This window comes from Crocodylus siamensis, chromosome 1 (genome assembly GCF_052110815.1).
Source record: "Crocodylus siamensis isolate JL-2025a chromosome 1, ASM5211081v1, whole genome shotgun sequence".
NCBI classification, from domain to species: Eukaryota; Metazoa; Chordata; order Crocodylia; family Crocodylidae; genus Crocodylus; species Crocodylus siamensis.
In genome coordinates, this window is record NC_143395.1 from 400,533,165 (window position 1) to 400,551,205 (window position 18,041).

General features: G+C 47.4%; 1 protein-coding gene across 1 annotated transcript in view; it reads left to right on the forward strand.

Moving 5' to 3' along the window:
- The first annotated feature begins 1,704 nt into the window (after window positions 1-1,704).
- Window positions 1,705-18,041, forward strand: part of DEUP1 (deuterosome assembly protein 1) — a 117,432-nt gene continuing 101,095 nt past the window's right edge. The window contains exon 1 of the mRNA XM_090030567.1: window positions 1,705-1,738. Within this exon, the coding sequence (XP_089886693.1) occupies window positions 1,728-1,738 (11 nt within the window). The 5' untranslated portion in view covers window positions 1,705-1,727. The remainder of the gene's footprint in view (window positions 1,739-18,041) is intronic.

Sequence of the window (18,041 nt, forward strand, 5' to 3'; positions counted from 1 at the left end):
CTACCTGCTTGCCTGCCCATCTCCCAGCTGCTACCTCCTTAGTATCCCCAAGCTGGCCTCACTCACTGTCCCACCTGGCTTATTGGGTGGCTGGCACCTCTGGCTAGTGTGACAACTAGGCACCTAGGCAGGTGTGCACAGCTGCACTCAGCCACTCAACCAGTGGCCAGCTGTGCGCTGCTGGCAGGGAAGGGGGTGAAATGAGTAGTGCTTAAATACATAGGGGAGAAATTAAAGTAGACTAGCTCTGCTTTCCCCTACCTTTGGCTTGAGCCCTTAGGTTCCTTGAGTTGCCCTGGCTGCCCAGTCAGGTTTTTCCTGCACTTAGCAGACTGCTAAAGATTTTAAGAAGTAATACCAGGACAGGAAAAGGCCCAAGATTACAGGAGATCAAAAAAGCTCTGGCAGGTTTAAAAAGGAGTGCTCTCTCAGGAGAGGTGGTACTTGTTTTGGGAAATCAGACTAGTCTGATCATAGTTTCTAGGGTCGGAAGGGACCTGAGTAGATCATCTAGTCCGACCCCCAAATTTTAATTTTAATCATTGTAACCAACTGGTCACAGAATCTCAAAAGGAATAATTGCAAGTGCTTTTTTTTAATATATATTTTTTTTTCCATGAAAAACATGGTTAGAGAGGAGAACATTAGTGAACTTAGGACTACCTGCCTATGCACAATCAGTAGAAATCAAGAAAATCAGAAAATCCCTTACAATTAACAAAAAAAAATGTAAGATATTCAGATATTCAAGTGCAAATAAACCTATGTTTTAAGAATGAAAATATATGGAGTTCAGAAAGTGCTTTTCCTTTACATAAAAATGCATACTATATTAAATCAAAGCCCATGAAAATAAGTACCATCTAAGTACCATAAGTTATTTGCATGGCAATAGGAAAACCGTTTCAGGTAATTTTGCACCAGCGCAGTTACCTGTTCAGAAGAAAAATGGTAATTACATTGTAGCCTGCGTTCTGCCTATTATACTATCTAACAGCACTTCCACATCCAGCTTTGTGTCTCCACTTCCGCTCATTGTGCTCAAAGAAAAAGGAAACGTTCTTCCCCTGGGTGAATTACACCGGGCTCAACGAGACAAAATTCACTTCAGGCTGGGCCCAGATAGTACCGCTCATCTTAGCTGTGGGCCGGAGTCGTGGCTGTAACCTCCTGCCACACAGAAACGGTACCACTCCTACACACCGGCTCTGTTCAGATTTCAAGCTGCACCAAGGTACCAAAATGGTACAAATTAAGCCTCCTTTATTGGGACACAAAGTTTTGACTTTGTTTTCAAGGTGTTGCCCTGGTCTCACACAGTCCTTTCCATGACCCCTCGCACCCGGGCATGCCGCTTCCCTGGAAGGACTGCTCTTCAGCCACCCAGGGCCTGCTTCAGCCTCCACCAGCCAGCCCCAGCCAGAGTCCGAGCTGGCGTATTTCCTACACAGCACACTTGCCCCTTTATTGCCCAGTCTCCAGCCAGCCCCCAGCTGGGGGACAAGAAGCCCCAGACCTGGTCCCCTCAGAGCCTGTGACCTTTTACCCCAGCGCTGCCACAACCCCCACTCCGGTCCTCCCCGCTGCCCCTCCCGCGCCCCGCCCCCAGCGCCGAGGCCCCGCCCCCGTCCCGTCCCGCCGACGCTCCCGCGGCAGGTTCGCGTTGCCCCGGTAACGGTTGGGGGAGACAGAGCCGGGAGCGCGGCGGGAAGCGTCCGGTGCGGAGCATGGATGCCCGGTGAGCAGCGGCGACGCGGGCCGGCTTCTGACAGGGCCCCGCAGCGCCCGTGACCGCATGGAGCCGTGAGCCCCCTGGCAAGTTGCCCCGGGTGGGGTAGGACAGCCTGGGCTAGCCCCAGCAGCCTTCCCTGGGTGCTGGGGGCCTCCGGGGCGCTGCCTGGTCCGGCTCTGGCTGTCTCACTTCTTTGTGGCATGTTTGTTTGGGTTTTTTTTAAGATACTGGGATTTCCCAGTATCAGATATTGGCTCCTTGTCACCTGCCCGCCTGCCTTTTGTGGCAGGTGCCCTCTGGTCCCCAGAAGAAGGAAACAGGGCAGGTTTGTAATGGCCGGGAGCAGAGGTTGCTCCTAGTCGGGTTATTCCTATTTCACAGCCCTGTGGACTGGTTTGGGGGGTTTTAAACTCTTGCTAAAAACATTAACTCAGGTGTGGAAATGTTAATGCGGGTGCACGTTAAGTCCGATGCAGCATTAGCGGCACTGTGCTGGTGTTCAAGAAGGTGTGATTTTGTTCTCTGAATCTGAGAAAGTTGTGCATTTAACTTGAGTGACTTCAGGATTAATGAAGCAGCATCTTTGGATTATTTTTTTTCCATGTTTGTTGTGTGTTTATGTTTAATAAATATATGATATAGCCAATTAATCCACATGCCAAAAAAGTTTGTTTTGCTTCAATTTCAAAGTGAATGATTAGCTGTAGTGCCCACCTTATTAGTGAAGCTTCTTGCTTATCTTTATCCGCAGAGAAACATGTGTTTTATATGATGCACCACACCATCTCCACCCCTCTCCCCCTTTTTCAAAATCCTAGATTTGCCCCTGTAAGTGATAATTACTTTGCACGTGTGGCCAGTCTAAATTTATTGCAGAATTAACCAGTTAGTTATATAATATATGTAACATGTAGCATAAGCCAAAGTGTGGAGCGCAAGACTACCTGCAATGTGGTGTAAAGGTTCTTGTAGAGAGGAAGCAGTCACTTGGTGTGTCTACACGTGCACTTTAATGCTCATTAGCCTTTTAAATGCATATTTAAGTGTCGCAAGAAGTGTGCTTTTGCTAATGCATATTAAGATAGGCTAATGCACCTTTTTCTAGTACTTCACAATGGAGATACTAAACTTAATGTGGATTAGCAAAAGTGCATTAATGAACATGCCCACTGTGAACCAGATTAATAAAAGTTTCATCTAATAAACTAGGGATTGTTCTCACCATTTTTTATTTAAATATTTATTATTTTAATTTTATGCATTTTATTTATCATTTACTTGTTTATAATATTTTTGTTGCTTTCATTTCTTCATGTATTTTGGTGAATTTTAATTTAGTAAAAATAAGGATTTTTATTTACTTCCCCAAATAAAGGGAAAGTGGTGAGGGCTTTTTTTTTAAACTTCTTTTTTTTAAAAAACCATTAGTTGATATTTAAATATATGTTTTTGTTGCTTAGCAAGTTATTTACAAAACCTGTGCTCTTAAAAGCAAGGAAATTAATTGTTAAGGGCATAATCAGACATTGCTCACATAATTAACTCCTTGTTCATCCTGGTGTGCTTTACTGTGGAGCTGACTAATTAACTCTTCAGTAAAGTGTCTTGGTCCACTTGTGCTCCCATATTTAGGGATCAGTAAATTAATTAACTGCAGTAAGACAGTACTGTCTAGGACAAGTACTATGCTCAAGCGGAGTAATTAATGCTGTCTCAGCACACGTGTCAACAGTGACTGAGGCTGACTGGGGCATGAGAGTGCTTGTGTGAGGGCTGCACTAGTCTTACACTGTAGCACCCTTGTGCCCTAGTCAGCCTCTCCACTGCCAGTCTGGGGCTGCTGTACTTTGGCTCTAACTGCTGCAGTTCTGGGTGCACATGCATGCACTGTGCCTGGGAGCTGTTGGTGTGAATTGCACCAGAATTTATTGCTCTATGTTAATTGCAGTGTAGATGCACCCACTGGGCATATCTACATGTACTGCACAGTAGACTAATTAGCTGCATAGTAAACATCATGCTTCTACACATGCACTCTCATTAGGCTGGAGTAAGTTAATTAACTCTGCAGCAGACTAGTACTTGTAAATACAAGTACTATCCTGCTGTGGAGTTTTTTTACATGTAGATGCTGCCGTGGCTGGCTGAGACAAGGGGGCACTTCAGTGCAGGGGCTGCCCACTGGCTAGCACAATGTTGAAGCACTCTTTTTCCCCAGCTAGCCCCTCCACAGCATGCTAAGCAAAGGGGAGCAGCCCTGAGTTGGCAGGCTGATTTTCCACCCCCCAGCCCACTACCAGCCGGGGCTGCTCCGACCTGACTCAACGTGCTGTGGTTCCAAGTGCACATTTCAACAGTGCACCCAGAAGCAATAAACTCCAGAGCAGCAAGCTCCGGAGTTCATGTATGTGCATTAATTGCATGCATAGATGTGCCTGCTGAGTAGTAAAAATGCGCTTTTCCTCACAACTGAGCAGTCTTTTCTTTGATACAAAATACCATTCTTCCACCAGAAGTCTCAAAATATTAATACAACAAAAAATATTTCTAAAAAAAGAAATGGAAACATGGGTGAGATTATGAATCCAATACAAGGGAAGAAGTTATTCACATAAACAATACCATATAAATAAATTACTTAGAAGTGGTGGGATCTGGCCCTATATATTGAACAAGTTCAAATATACTGTGTAATATGTTTATAACTATGCTGCAGTCTATCCTGTTCATTGGTACAAAGGAGCACAGAGGGACATAAAGCATCTCTTTAGTCTCTTCCACTAGTGTCCCATAGTGTTTCTTCCTGCTTGTGGCGCAAAGCAGGGCCACTGTCCTTATCCTTATTTGATGCCACACTGTATGGTGTAGCGATGCTGTTGCTGTATTATGGATTTCATAGACATTAGGGCTGGAAGGGACCTCAGAAGATCATCGAGTCCAGCCCCCTACCCAAAGGGGAGGAAGTCAGTTGGGGTCATAGGATCCCAGCAAGAGAAGCATCCAATTTGCTCTTGAAGGTGTTCAATGTAGGTGCTTGAACCACCTCTGATGGTAGGCTGTTCCAGACCTTGGGGGCTCGGACAGTAAAGAAAGTCTTCCTTATGTCCAGCCTGAAACGGTCTTGTAATAGTTTATGACCGTTTGACCTCGTCATCCCTTGGGGCACTCTGGTGAACAAATGTTCCTCCAGATGCTGTAAAGCTAATTTTATGCTGTAAAGCTAATAGAGCTATTGTTGTCTGCTGTCTTCTTGGAGAAGTAAGAAAACCAAGGGGGCAATTTTGCATGTGAATAGATGAACTATGTTATTTTAATAGGAGAAGGAAGCAATTTACTGCTTATTTGTTATCACTGATTTGTCTGCTTCTATCCTGGAAATGAAATCACAGCACTTTACCTCCAAGTTAAACAGGGTTAAATCACTGCAGTTTAGCTTCACTTTCTGAGGGATGGGAAAATACTAATGAAACAATTGCAGTGGATCAACTGAGGCATGTTCATGAGTGATAAGACCCTCCCTACTCTACCTCAGCATAATCGTTCATCACTCCATGGCTCCAAATCCTGTCCTTTTCCAGGCTGGTTTTATTATGGGCTACCAGGCAAGCTGATGATCTTCCATAATCTATAAATCGACAGTATAATGCACATAATTATTCTCAACATATAGTAATTCTAAGTAAATTGTAAAATATTCTGTCTATAAATATGACTGAGATTTTCCATTTAACACTGTTAAAATTATACAAAAATCAATATAACGCATTAAAACAGTTATTTAAAATTGCAGGTCAGAAGATTGTTTTACTGTTCTGAAACAGGCATTTCTTTATACTTCATAAAAGTAATGCATTTATTTAACAGAAAATTATTAAGATGTAATGTATTACATATAAAATGTATTACCATATTTATTTGAATATAAGACGAGGGTTTTTCTCAATTAGCATAGGAAAGCCCTTCCACTTATAGTCACAAACAAGAAGACATAATTAAATATATTGCCTATCATTAAACTATTGCCAGAAGCAATGTGTGCTTAGTAGTTGAAACCAACTATGAAGCTGACTGAATACAACCAACAGAGAGCATGCCTATAAAACACATGACCCAAACATGCTGATAAATAAATAAATAAAAGGTGTTCAGCTACAAATTTTATTTAAAAAACACATTTATCACTCTACACTTACATTGCCATGTATTGAGCACCCTTGTTTTCTAAGACTTCATGTCACAAAAACAACTACATATTGAAAACATACAACTCCATAAAGTAAACCTTAAACAACATACAACAACTTCCCACAAAAAACCTCTTACAAATCTCCTTTTCTCCATACAGAACCCTGTGAAAAACCATTACCTCAGTAACTACCTGAAACTCTTTGCCCTCCTACCAGTCCTCTCTGTTGGTTCAGTGAAACAAGTGTGTCCAGTCTTTTTTACTCCATTTCTTCCCTGCTTCTTCTTCTCCAATCATTTCATTATCTTGATGGATATAGTATTTCAGTTCATATGGCCCCAGCTTCAGCCAATGCCTAAAAACTCCCAGGTTTCTTACTTTCCATAAACTAGTTTTAAAACATGTTAATAAAGTCCTTAATAATGTTTCCTCTAGTCCCTTTGGTATGAGTCCATATAGTACCATCTCCTATACTAACAAAGGTTTATTTTGGTGACACTCAGAAAGTAGCAATCCTTTTCCCACGCTCCTTTTGCTTATGTACACTCCCAAAACATGTCCCACATCCCCTGTTTTTAGGGGATGTTTTTAGCTAGGCTGGATAGGCATCTGGCTGGGGCCATCTGACCCCAGCACTGTTTCCTACCTAGGCAGGGGGTTGGACTTGATGATCTGTTGAGGTCCCTTCTGACCCTAGCGTCTATGAATCCCACTGTAGCACCGTTTCTCCAGCTCAGTCCCCTAGCAGCTGTGCAGACTGCACACCACTACTACAGAGCTAGGCTGGGGGCGTGCTCAGTGTCCCAAGCTAGAATGAGGATGGAGCTTGTTGGTGTGGAGCAAGGGTAGGCAGGGGGAGCAGAGCAGCAGAGCCTGAGGGCGGGGAAGGGGTATGAGCGACGTGTGCCTCTGGTGGCTGGGGGGCATGGCAACCAGGCGGTGGCGGTGTTGGCAGCGGGAGCGTGACAGTAGCGGCGGTAAGTGGTGACTGTCCACAGGTGGCACCCATAGGCACCCACAGGTGGTGGCTTCAGCAGGGACCAATCTCAGGGAGGGGCACTTGCCCCCCTGTGCCCACCCTACTCATTGCCTATGGGAAGGGGGAAGCAGAGCCTGCTGGGGAGGGAGAAGGAGGGAGCAGAGGGGGAAGCAGGAGCATGAGATTGCAGAGGAGGACAGGCAGGAGGCAGTGGTGGAGGATTTATGCAGCTTATTCAAATGTACTAATTGCACATGGAGATATGCCCAGTGTTTTAATACTTGCTCTTCATTTCTACAGGGTCAGGGAGGAACAGAGCCTGAGCAGGGTCAGACAGAGAGAGGAAGGGGCTGCAGAGGGAAGAAAATGAGGGGACAGAGAGCAAAGGGGCTGCCTCCCCCCCATCTCCCAATTTATTTTCCTTGCTGTAGCAGTAGAGGAAATCAAATTCAAGGCAATTCTCCTGTAATTCTATACCTGGGAAATCGTAACAAATGTATACATTTTCCATATATAAAATCTAATTATTGGGGGGGGTCATCTTAGATTCAAGTAAATATAGTGTATCTGGGTCTATTTTGCTTTTAAGTATTCAGATTTTGTAAGTGATAAGAGAAATAAATACAGTAATGTCATTCAATAACCTTTACAATTTTCTTAAACAAAGTTCATTATTTTTAGAATATATTTAATGATAATGTAAAAACCTGTTTTAGTAAAAACCATCAAATCCTGATACCTTTACTCATAAATGAAAGCTATTTCTTATTTATTGGGCCTGTTTTAGATTTCAGTTTTGTTTGTAATTTATTTCAAATCAAAATCAGTTTTCATTTAAAGCGTGAAAGATTTGTAAATTGTTAATCTGTTTTATAGACTAATTCCTTTGGCAATAAAAAGTAGACAACCAGAATGATGATTTAAAAGACTTGATGCTGCTTTTTGTTAAAGATTTTAATATGCATTGTGTCTAGCAATATGAAAATTTCAGTGGCAATATCCCAGAAAAATTGATATTCCCTGAACATTTGCAAGATAAATTGTATAATGGCTAAAGAAATAATGAAGATTATTTCACTCATACAGCACTCATATTACACAAATTGCCTATTGCAAATGTGTATGAATCGCTGATAGAAGAAGTATAACTGTTAAATAAATAAACACTGATTAATTTAATGGAACTTAATGGTACCGGTCCTACTGGAGTGTTGCATTTTAAATCAGTTTACATCATTCCTTCTTGAAAATGTATCATTAAAATAAGTTTTGTTTTAAAGTATCTGGTTAAAAATCTAAAACTAAGTGAATTTATGATTTAAGATGCAGCTGTGTACGTAAAATGTATTTTTCTCCATAGGTTTTGATTCATGTTAACATATATAACCTCATACACACTATTGAAGACATCTCTGAATCCTAAATTTAACAAAGAGAGAGAGCATGAAAAAAGTTTGGAGCCCTAAACTCAGAATTGGTCTCTAGTATTGCATTCTAAATCAAAATTATAACTACTCTAAAGAATAAGGAAAACAATATTCTTCTTACATCTATTAGGAAACATTAGGAAAAACTAACTCTTTAAAAACTTGATGAAAAAGACATGAGTGGAATTGGAGAGTGGACAGAGGGGCCAGCTGGTGTATAAATTCAACTACTATTGAAAATAGAAAGCAGAGGAATGGTTGGAGCTGGGAATTGTTAGCTGAGGGCTCAGTTTGTTAGAATCTAGAAAATTCTCTTTTGTGTGTGTTTTGCCAGTCAATAGACTTGAAAGGTGCAAATGAAAACAGAATATGGATTATTTTAATATTATAAAAGCCTTAGTCTGTCCATAATGCTTTATTCGCACTCTGATTGGCTGTCTTGGCAACCAATCAGAGTGCTTTACACAGAAAGAGCTAGACAGAGGAGCACTATCATGACAGTGGGGACTGAGGGACCAGAGGGGATGGAGCTGAGGGGGACAAGGCCAGTGCTGCTGGCCTTGCCCCCTCAGGTCTGTCTCCTGGGTCTGCTTCTGCCACCGTGGTCACTGGCCCAGGCCCCGGCCATGGCCCAAAGTGATGGGGGGAGGCAGGGAACGGCCCCAGCCCAGGCCCAAAATGGAGGGGGGAAACAGCCTCGGCCCAAAGGGGAGGAGGGAAATGGCCCAGGCTGACACCCAGGCCTCAGCCCGCAGCGGTGGGGGGAAACAAGGAGCAGCCCTAGCCTTGGCCCAAAGCAGCCAGGGGGAGGCAGGGAGCAGCCATGGCCCCAGCCCGAAGTGGGGGGGGGAGTTGCCGAACACAGACCTCTGTTGCTCTTCTCCCTCCCCCCTGTCCCCCTCCCCCCTGTCATTCTTGATGGGCAATTGCAGGTCTCTAAATATTATCACTAGTCTGCTAAATAGAACAAGAGAGTAAAGTTTTGTCTATTTAGGTGGGTTTACTTTGAAGTCAGATGTACCATCATAAAAGATTTGATATAAAAGCTGTGTTGTAACTTGTTCTTCACTACAAATCATTGCTTCCACATATGAATGGTAAATGTCTTCTCACACCCCTTTCTCCCCATGGCATATGGTGAAACATGTAGAAAAATTTCTACATTTCACAATCAGAGGTCAAACTCTTAAAATCCCACAATTCTTCTCTTGACGTCTCATGATTATTTTCTTTTGAGTAATCAACTCCATTTTCAAACTCCTCAAAATCATCATAGAATATTCTTGCAGGAGGATACCTGTGATACCTGTTTTGGGCTGCTGATCAGGGAAGTACAAGGAGAACAACATTGTCCCAGAGCCATTACTATATGCCATGTCTATTTATATTGTTCTCTCTGTCATAGCCAGGCTCCAGTCTGTCATCACAAGGCACTGTCTGCCCCTTTGAGCTCCCAGGTCAAATTCAGCCCTCTCTCTCCCAACTTCTTAGTCACTGTGATGTTGCCTGCTTGGGGTAGAAAGAATTTTTTCACTTGACAGGTGTTTTTTGGTTTTCTCTGAAATAGCAGACAGTGTCCATGGCTAGATGTAGGAGGCTGGCTGGACTATGCTGGTACACCTGGTAGTACTGGAAATAGGGCTGTGTGAAACGGAAGCATTCCATTTCAGTGGAACAGCATTCCATTTTGACTTCTGTTTTGAGTTGAAACAGCTATTCCATATTGTTCCGTCGAAACAGTTTCATGTTTCAGGCTTGTTTCGACATTTCGCCCATAGGATATAATGGGGAAGGTCAAAACAGGCTATAACTTTGTCATTTTTGGCCTGATTTTGATGAAACTTGCAGGAATGGCAGCCCTTCCTGAGGGCATGCAGCCTGCCAAGTTTCAAGTAGATAGGTGCAAGGGGTTCCGAGAAACTGCACCACGAATTCTTGAGAGCAAAACTTGTGCCATGTGTACGTGTTAAGACACAGGGGGGTCAAAACTGCAGGCTTGCTAGCCCCTGCTGAGGTAGTGAAGCCTGCCAAGTTTCAAGGCGATAAGTGAAGGGGGTTCTGGGAAACTGCACCTCAAGCTGCCAACAAGCAAAACTCGTGACATGGGTGCTTGTGCAACTGTGTCCACCTTGGGGCAGAGGTGGCGGAAACCACTGAAGGCCTGGCTACTAGGTCCTCCTGCAGCCACGAAGCCTGCCAGTTCTCAATGAGATGGGTGCAAGGGGACTCTGGGTTCTGGGGCCCTGCGCCTCTGGCTGTTGACAGGCAAAACTTGTGAAATGGGTGGGTGACACTGTGTGTGTATTCAGGTGCGCTGTTTCTGGTGCTGGGGCTTCTGTAAAACAGCAGTGTGCCCCAGTGAGGACTCCTCCTCCCCTAGAGCCTCAGCTTAGTCCACCACTGTAAATGACAGCAGGTGAAAATAATGTAGGTGACTCGGACATAGTGGGGATCACGGAAACGTGGTGGGACTCAACGCATGATTGGGCGGTCAATGTCAAGGGCTATAGGCTGTACAGGAGGGACAGGCTAGGAAAGAGAGGTGGGGGCCTGGCACTCTGTATTAAGGAGGAATACACATCCTCGTCAATTAGCAAGGAGTCAGGGGAGGGACACCCTGAAGTGCTTTGGGTTAGAGTACAAGGCAGTCAAGGGGAAAGAGACTTAACGGTGGAAGTCAACTACAGACCTCCCAACCAGGGAGAAGAGCTTGACCAGGAATTCTTGGGTCAGCTCACAGAGGTAGTAAAGGCTAAGGATGTGGTAGTCATGGGGGACCTGAACTTCCTGGACTTCTGCTGGGAAGAGCAGTCAGCCAGGTCTGACCGCTCACGTAGGTTCTTAGACAGAGTGCAGGACCTCCATCTAACCCAGGAAGTGAGCAGCCCCACCAGGGGAGACGCCTTGTTGGACCTAGTGCCGGCCACGGGTGATGACCTGGTGAGGGGGCTGCGGCTGCTTGACCACCTGGGCGACAGTGATCATTGCCTGCTGGAATTCACCATCCAGCGCAAGGTGGCAAAGGCATGCAGTAAGGCAGCGGCCCTAGATTTTAGGAGGGCAAACTTCAGCAAGCTAAGGAGGATAGTTGGAGAAGCGCTGAGGTCCTGGGAGGGGCGGGGAGCCAGGTGTCCAAGGAGAGTGGTCGCTCCTTAAGGAGACGATCCTCCAAGCCCAAAGGAAGGTAATCCCAACGAGGATCAAAGGGAGCAGGAGAGCACACAAACCTCCATGGCTCACCAAAAGCATCCGGGAATGTCTCCTTGCTAAAAAGGAGGCTTACACCCAATGGAAAGAAGGGGTCATCACCAGGGAGGACTATTCTGTAGTTGCTCGGGGATGTAGGGGGGTAGTTAGGAAGGCCAAGGCAGAGATGGAACTGGGACTAGCTTCCCAGATTAAGGACAATAAAAAGTCCTTTTTTAGATACATAGGGGGTAAAAAGAAGGTCCTGGGTAACGTGGGGCCCTTGCAGGACACGTTGGGAAATTTGGTCGTCACACCACACAGCAAAGCTAACATGTTTAACGATTTCTTTCCCTCCATCTTCCTAAGTAGGGACCAGAACAGCCACCTCCCTGCTGGGCCCCCCTCGGGCCCTGGGGGAGGCACACCTGGGCCAAGGGTTAGCGAGCATTTAGTTAGGGAGCTTCTGGAGGGGCTGGACATATTCAAGTCAGCCGGTCCGGATGATCTCCACCCTAGAGGTCTAAAGGAATTGGCCAAAGTCATTGCAAGACCCCTGGCACGGCTTTACGAGCACTCACGGTGCTCAGGAGCGGTGCCGGAGGACTGGAAGAGGGCCAACGTGGTTCCCATCTTCAAAAAAGGGAGGAAGGAGGACCCGGGAAACTATAGGCCAGTTAGTCTTACCTTGATCCTAGGCAAGCTGTTCGAGAAAATTATGCTGGCACACATCCGGGGGGGCCAGCAGGGGTCTGCATGCTTAGGGGCAGCCAATATGGGTTCATCAGTGGCAGATCCTGTCAGACCAACCTGGTGGCCTTTTACAATCAGATCACCAGATCATTAGATGCAGGGGTAGCAGTGGACATAGTCTTCCTGGACTTCCGGAAGGCGTTTGACACTGTCTCTCACCCCATTCTCATTAAGAAACTGGGGGGCTGTGGTGTAGACACCCAGACAGTCAAATGGGTCGCCAACTGGCTGGAGGGCCGCACCCAGAGGGTGGTAGTGGATGGGTCCTTCTCAACCTGGAAGGACGTGGGCAGTGGGGTTCCACAGGGCTTGGTCCTTGGGCCCGCACTGTTCAACATCTTCATCAGTGATTTGGATGAGGGGGTAAAAAGCACCCTGTTCAAATTTGCTGATGATGCTAAGATGTGGGGGGACATGGGCACACTAGAAGGAAGCAGCAGGCTGCAGTCAGACCTAGACAGGTTACAAGGGTGGGCGGATGAGAATAGGATGGGATTCAACACAAACAAGTGCAAGGTGATGCACCTGGGGAGGAACAACCGGCACCATACCTACAGGTTAGGGAACTCCCCTCTTGTCAGCACAGAGGTGGAAAAGGATCTTGGAGTCATCATTGACTCCAAGATGAACATGGGCCGGCAGTGTGGGGAGGAAGTTAGGAAGGCCAACCGTACCTTGTCATGCATCCACAGATGCATCTCGAGCAGGTCCAAAGAGGTAATCCTCCCCCTCTATGCAGCACTGGTCAGGCCACAGCTGGAGTACTGCGTCCAGTTCTGGGCGCCACACTTCAAGAGGGATGTGGACAACATGGAGAGGGTCCAGAAGAGGGCCACTCGCATGATCAGGGGACAACAGGGCAGGCCCTATGAGGAGAGGCTACGGGACCTGAACCTGTTCAGCCTCCAAAAGAGAAGGCTGAGTGGGGATCTTGTGGCCTGTTATAAACTAGTCAAGGGGGGACCAGCAGGCATTGGGGGAGTCACTGTTCCCCTAAGCACTGCCCGGAGTGACCAGGAATAATGGTCACAAGCTGGCAGAGGGTAGGTTTAGGTTAGATATCAGAAGGCGCTACTTCACGGTCAGGGCGGCTAGAGTCTGGAACCGACTTCCAAGAGAAGTGGTGCTGGCTCCTACCCTGGGGGTTTTTAAGAGGAGGTTAGATGAACACCTTGCTGGAGTCATTTGACCTCAGTACTCTTTCCTGCCATGGCAGGGGGTCAGACTAGATGATCTGCTCAGGTTCCTTCCGACCCTAGAAACTATGAAACACCAATAGCACCAGCAGCATCTAAGGTAGCTAAGCAGAACTGTCACAGAACCTTTCTTGTTATAAATGAATTGACAGCAAGAAGTAAAGATGTTATGTTGGATGGATATATGTTACTTGTGGTGTGTGTGATGGCTGATCTTGTGTTTTTATGTTTATTATGAAAAAAAACCCAGAATAGTTAGAGAAATATATCTTAGGAAGCTTTCAGGTTGAAAAACCCTTTGTCAGGCTGAGGAAGTACCTGCAGTCAGTGTGTCTCCTGGTCCTGAATGGTAGTAAAGAAGCCAGAGGCTGGCCTGGCATGTAGTGCAGGCAAGAAAGCCAGTCAGTGAAAATGAAAATGGACGCATCAGGGGGTGAGGTACAGGGGTGGGGGCGGAAAGGGGGATGTAGCAGCACAGGTAAAAGTGGTGCCTGGGGTGTCAGATGTCCGGCAGGTTTCAGTGTGCCAGAACTCCACTGTGTATATTGAAGCTATGAGTTTCTGTACCTACTACCTAGGAGGCTGATGAAGTGCAGTTCATAGGCCCATCTCTGAAAAGTGGTTTGTACATTCAAACAAGCACCAACTACCAGAACTGAAGCCAACGTCCTACAGCTCAAAACACAAAACCTGCCAACTGTCTCCAGTACCCCCACAAAATGCACGACAGAATCTATCAAAGACAACAATACCCAACTACCTGTGGGGGCACATTCCTCACCAAAAATGCCTCCACTTTCTCAGGCCTGATCCTGAGAGGGGACAAATTAAAAACCACTTTTCACAGCCAGGCCTATGTACTTCACTTTATCAGTCTCCTAGGTACAGAAACTCATGGACTCAGTGTAGATTAGACAGTGGAATTATGACACGCTGCAACCTGCCGGACATCTGACTCCCCAGGAACCTCTGCAATTTTACTTGTGCTGCTACATACCCCTTTCCCCCCCTACCCCAGCCTGTCCCTCACTCCCTGACGCCTCCATTTTCATTTTCACTGACTGGCTTTCTTGCCTGCATTGTGTGCCAGGCCAGCCTCTGGCTTTATTATTCCTTCCATCCAGGACCAGGAGACACACCAACTGCAGTTACTTCCTCAGCCTGACAAAGGGTTTTTCAACCCAAAAGCTGGCATCCTGGGCAGCTAAGCCAAGCACACCAGGAGCCTCAACAGAACTGCAACCAGCAAGCCTCAGGCCTGTCAAAGACACGACAGATCTGGGCTTTCTCCATTCAGGACCGTGTGCATATATGCATTAGCTGGAGGTTATGGCACCTCTTACCCGCCTTTCACCAGATGATCATTGGTCCTGGCATTTACGGGGCTGCTGTGCTGCCAGCAGTCCCACCAGGTCTCCTTACCCTGGCAGGGTGCAGTTTTAGCGGTCTTGCCCAGGACCTGGGGTCTCCTCCTTCCCCATAGCCCCATCCCATACCTCTAAGTTTGTCCTAGCAGGGGAACGAGCTCAGCAGGGACATGTTCTTCCCCTGCTGGCTGGATATGCAATTAGTGACCCCTCCAGCTGAGAGCGGGACATTACCTGGTTTTTAAAAAAATGAAAAAAGGAAATAGGCATGGACAGACCGAGAAGGGTGGCACTCAGTCCATCTGCACCTGGAGCCTGGGGAACCCCAGCAGCGGGAGGTTCACCTTCAGGAACACCAGCTGCTCCACCAAACCAGCATCCAAGCAGGTGTGGTGGGGATATCACTACATCCCCAGCAATGCTGAACACCATCTCACTCGGCACAATGGTCAGTGGACAGGACAGGTGCTCACACTTTAGTGGCCTACTGGGCAAGCCGCAACCAAGTGTGGCTGGATCTGGCCACAGTTGCCCAGGAACACCCGTCCTCCAGGTGTCCAAGGTGAAGCGTAAAGCTGCCTGCAGACCGGCCTTGCGCGGCTCCTCCCTCAAGCACTTCGTGCATGCTTCATACAGGGATGGCACCACCATCTTACTGAAGGTGGTGCATGCAGGCACTTAGTATGATGGGACCGCGAGCACCATGAGCTGCCTGAACCCTGGCTGCTCAACTAGGGGGAATGGCTGGCCATCGACAGCAAGCATCTTCCAATTCTCTGGGTGAGCTTACTCGCCTTTGGAACGCGCCCCCCTTCCTGTCTACCTTTCTCCCATTAGTCTGGGGTGGCCTGCCTCTGCTTTGGGGGGATGGAGGCTTTGGAGCGACTGGGGGACTTCCCTTTGGACATGCTCTCACTGGTGCCAGGCTGAGGAGGAACAAGGGCAAGGGGGTGGTGCCTGCAGAGATGCATCAGCATCCCCGTGGTGCTCATATGTTTTGTCTCCTGGCTCCAGCTGGTTTTGGCTCTGCAGTGCAGGTAGATAGGGTACATGGGATCATCTGCCAGCTGAGAACAATCCCAGGCCACACTACCCACTCACTTCTGGGATGTGGGTACATCTGTGGATGCTGCTACACTTTCCTCCTCCTCAGCAGGCAGAGGCACAGCAAGAGGAGGAGCGGACTCAGCTGACCCACTTGTATCCACCTCTACATCAACCTCCTCTGAAGTGCCTTCTGGGGAAGGAGACCTGGCTGAAAGGGAAACTTGAGGGGTGTCGAGCACAAACTCAGCTGATTCCCCCTCCTTCCCCAGAAATTCCCTTGCTATGGCACTCACATCCAGACCAGCACCAGCTATTCCTCTGGCACTGGAAGGCTCAGCATGGGAAGTGACATAGGGGTGGAGTAGGCTGCTGTGCTGGTGCTGCTGGTTGTGGTTGTCATCATGGTGAGGGGGGGCGTTATGGCTGCTGCACATGGAGGGGATGCAGTCTCAGGCACAGGCAGTGGCAGTGGCACTGCTCCCCTCTTTTTGGTGCTTGTAGCACCCTTATTCCCCTTAGCTGGAGGAAAGAGGTGGCATCTCAGGGTCAGTGAGAACTTAGGGAACTTCTGGAGTGACTGGATGTGTTCAAATCAGCAGGTCCTGACAATCCCCACCCCAGAGTGCTTAGGGAATTGGCAGAGGTCATTGCAGGACCCCTGGCACAGCTTTACGAGCACTCGTGGTGCTCTGGTGAGGTGCCTGATGGCTGGAAAAGGGCCAATGTGGTCCCCATTTTCAAAAAAGGAAAGAAAGAGGACCCAGAAGACTATAGGCCCGTTAGTCTTCCCCTTGGTGCTGGGGAAGCTCTTTGAGAAAATTTATCCAGGAGCACATCTGCAAGGGACCAGCAGGGGAGTTTATGCTTAGGGGCAATCAACATGTGTTCATTGGAGGCAGGTCCTGTCAGACCAACCTGGTGGTCTTCTATGACCAGGTCACAAAAGCCTTGGACACAAGTGTTGTGGTGGACATAGTCTACCTGGATTTAGGAAAGCCTTCGACACCGTCTCTCACCCCATCCTCATTAAAAAATTAGGCGTCTGTAGTATTGACCCCTACACAGTCAGATGGGTCGCAAATTAGCTGGAGGGCCGCACCCAGAGGGTGATGGTAGACAGGTCTTTTCCAACCTGGAGGGAAGTGGGCAGTGGGGTCCCCCAGGGCTCGGGCCCACACTGTTCAGTATCTTCATTGGCGATTTGGATGATAGGGTGAAAAGTACCTTGTTCTAGTTCGCAGATGACACTAAGATGTGGGGAGAAGTGAGCACGCTAGAAGAGAGGGACAGGCTACAACTAGATCTGCCCACCTCTGTAACCCATTGAGATGAGAATAGGATGGGTTTCAATATAGAAAATTGCAAGGTGCTGCGCCTGGGGAGGAAGAACCAGCAGCATACCTACAGGCTGGGGAACTTCCTTCTCATCAGTACAGAGACGGAGAAGGATCTTAGAATCGCTACTGATTCCAAAATGAACGTGGGCCGCCAATGTGGGGACGCAGTCAGGAAGGCTAACTGCACTTTGTCATGCATCCATAGTTGCATCACGAGCAGGTCCAAGGAGGTGATCCTCCCCCTCTATGCGACATTGATCAGGCCGCTGTTGGAGTACTGTATCCAGTTCTGGGCGCCGCACTTCAGGAGGGATGTGGCCAGCATCAAGAGGGTCCAGAGGAGGGCCACTTGCATGATCAGGGGGCAGCAGGGCAGGCCCTACAAGGAGAGGCTAAGGGGCCTGAACCTGTTCAGCCTTCACAAAAGAAGGCTGAGAGGGGATCTTGTGGCCGCCTATAAACTTGCCGAAGGGGACCAGCAGGCAACGAGAGAGTCCCTGTTCCCCTGAGCACTACCGGTGGTAACAAGGAACAATGGCCATAAATTGACTGAGGGTAGATTAAGGTTAAATATCAGGAGGCATTACTTTATTGTCAGGGCGGCTAGGAGCTGGAACCATCTTCCAAGGGAAGTGGTGCTTGCCCCTACCCTGGGGATCTTCAAAAGGAGGGTAGATAGCCACCTAGCTGGTGTCATTTGACCCCAGCATCCTTTTCTGCCCACGGCAGGGGGTCAGACTAGATGATCTGCTTAGGTTCCTTCCAACCCTACCAACTATGAAACTATCTCAGTTTGGTGGGGGGAAACATACAGCTCTCCCTTACCCTCTT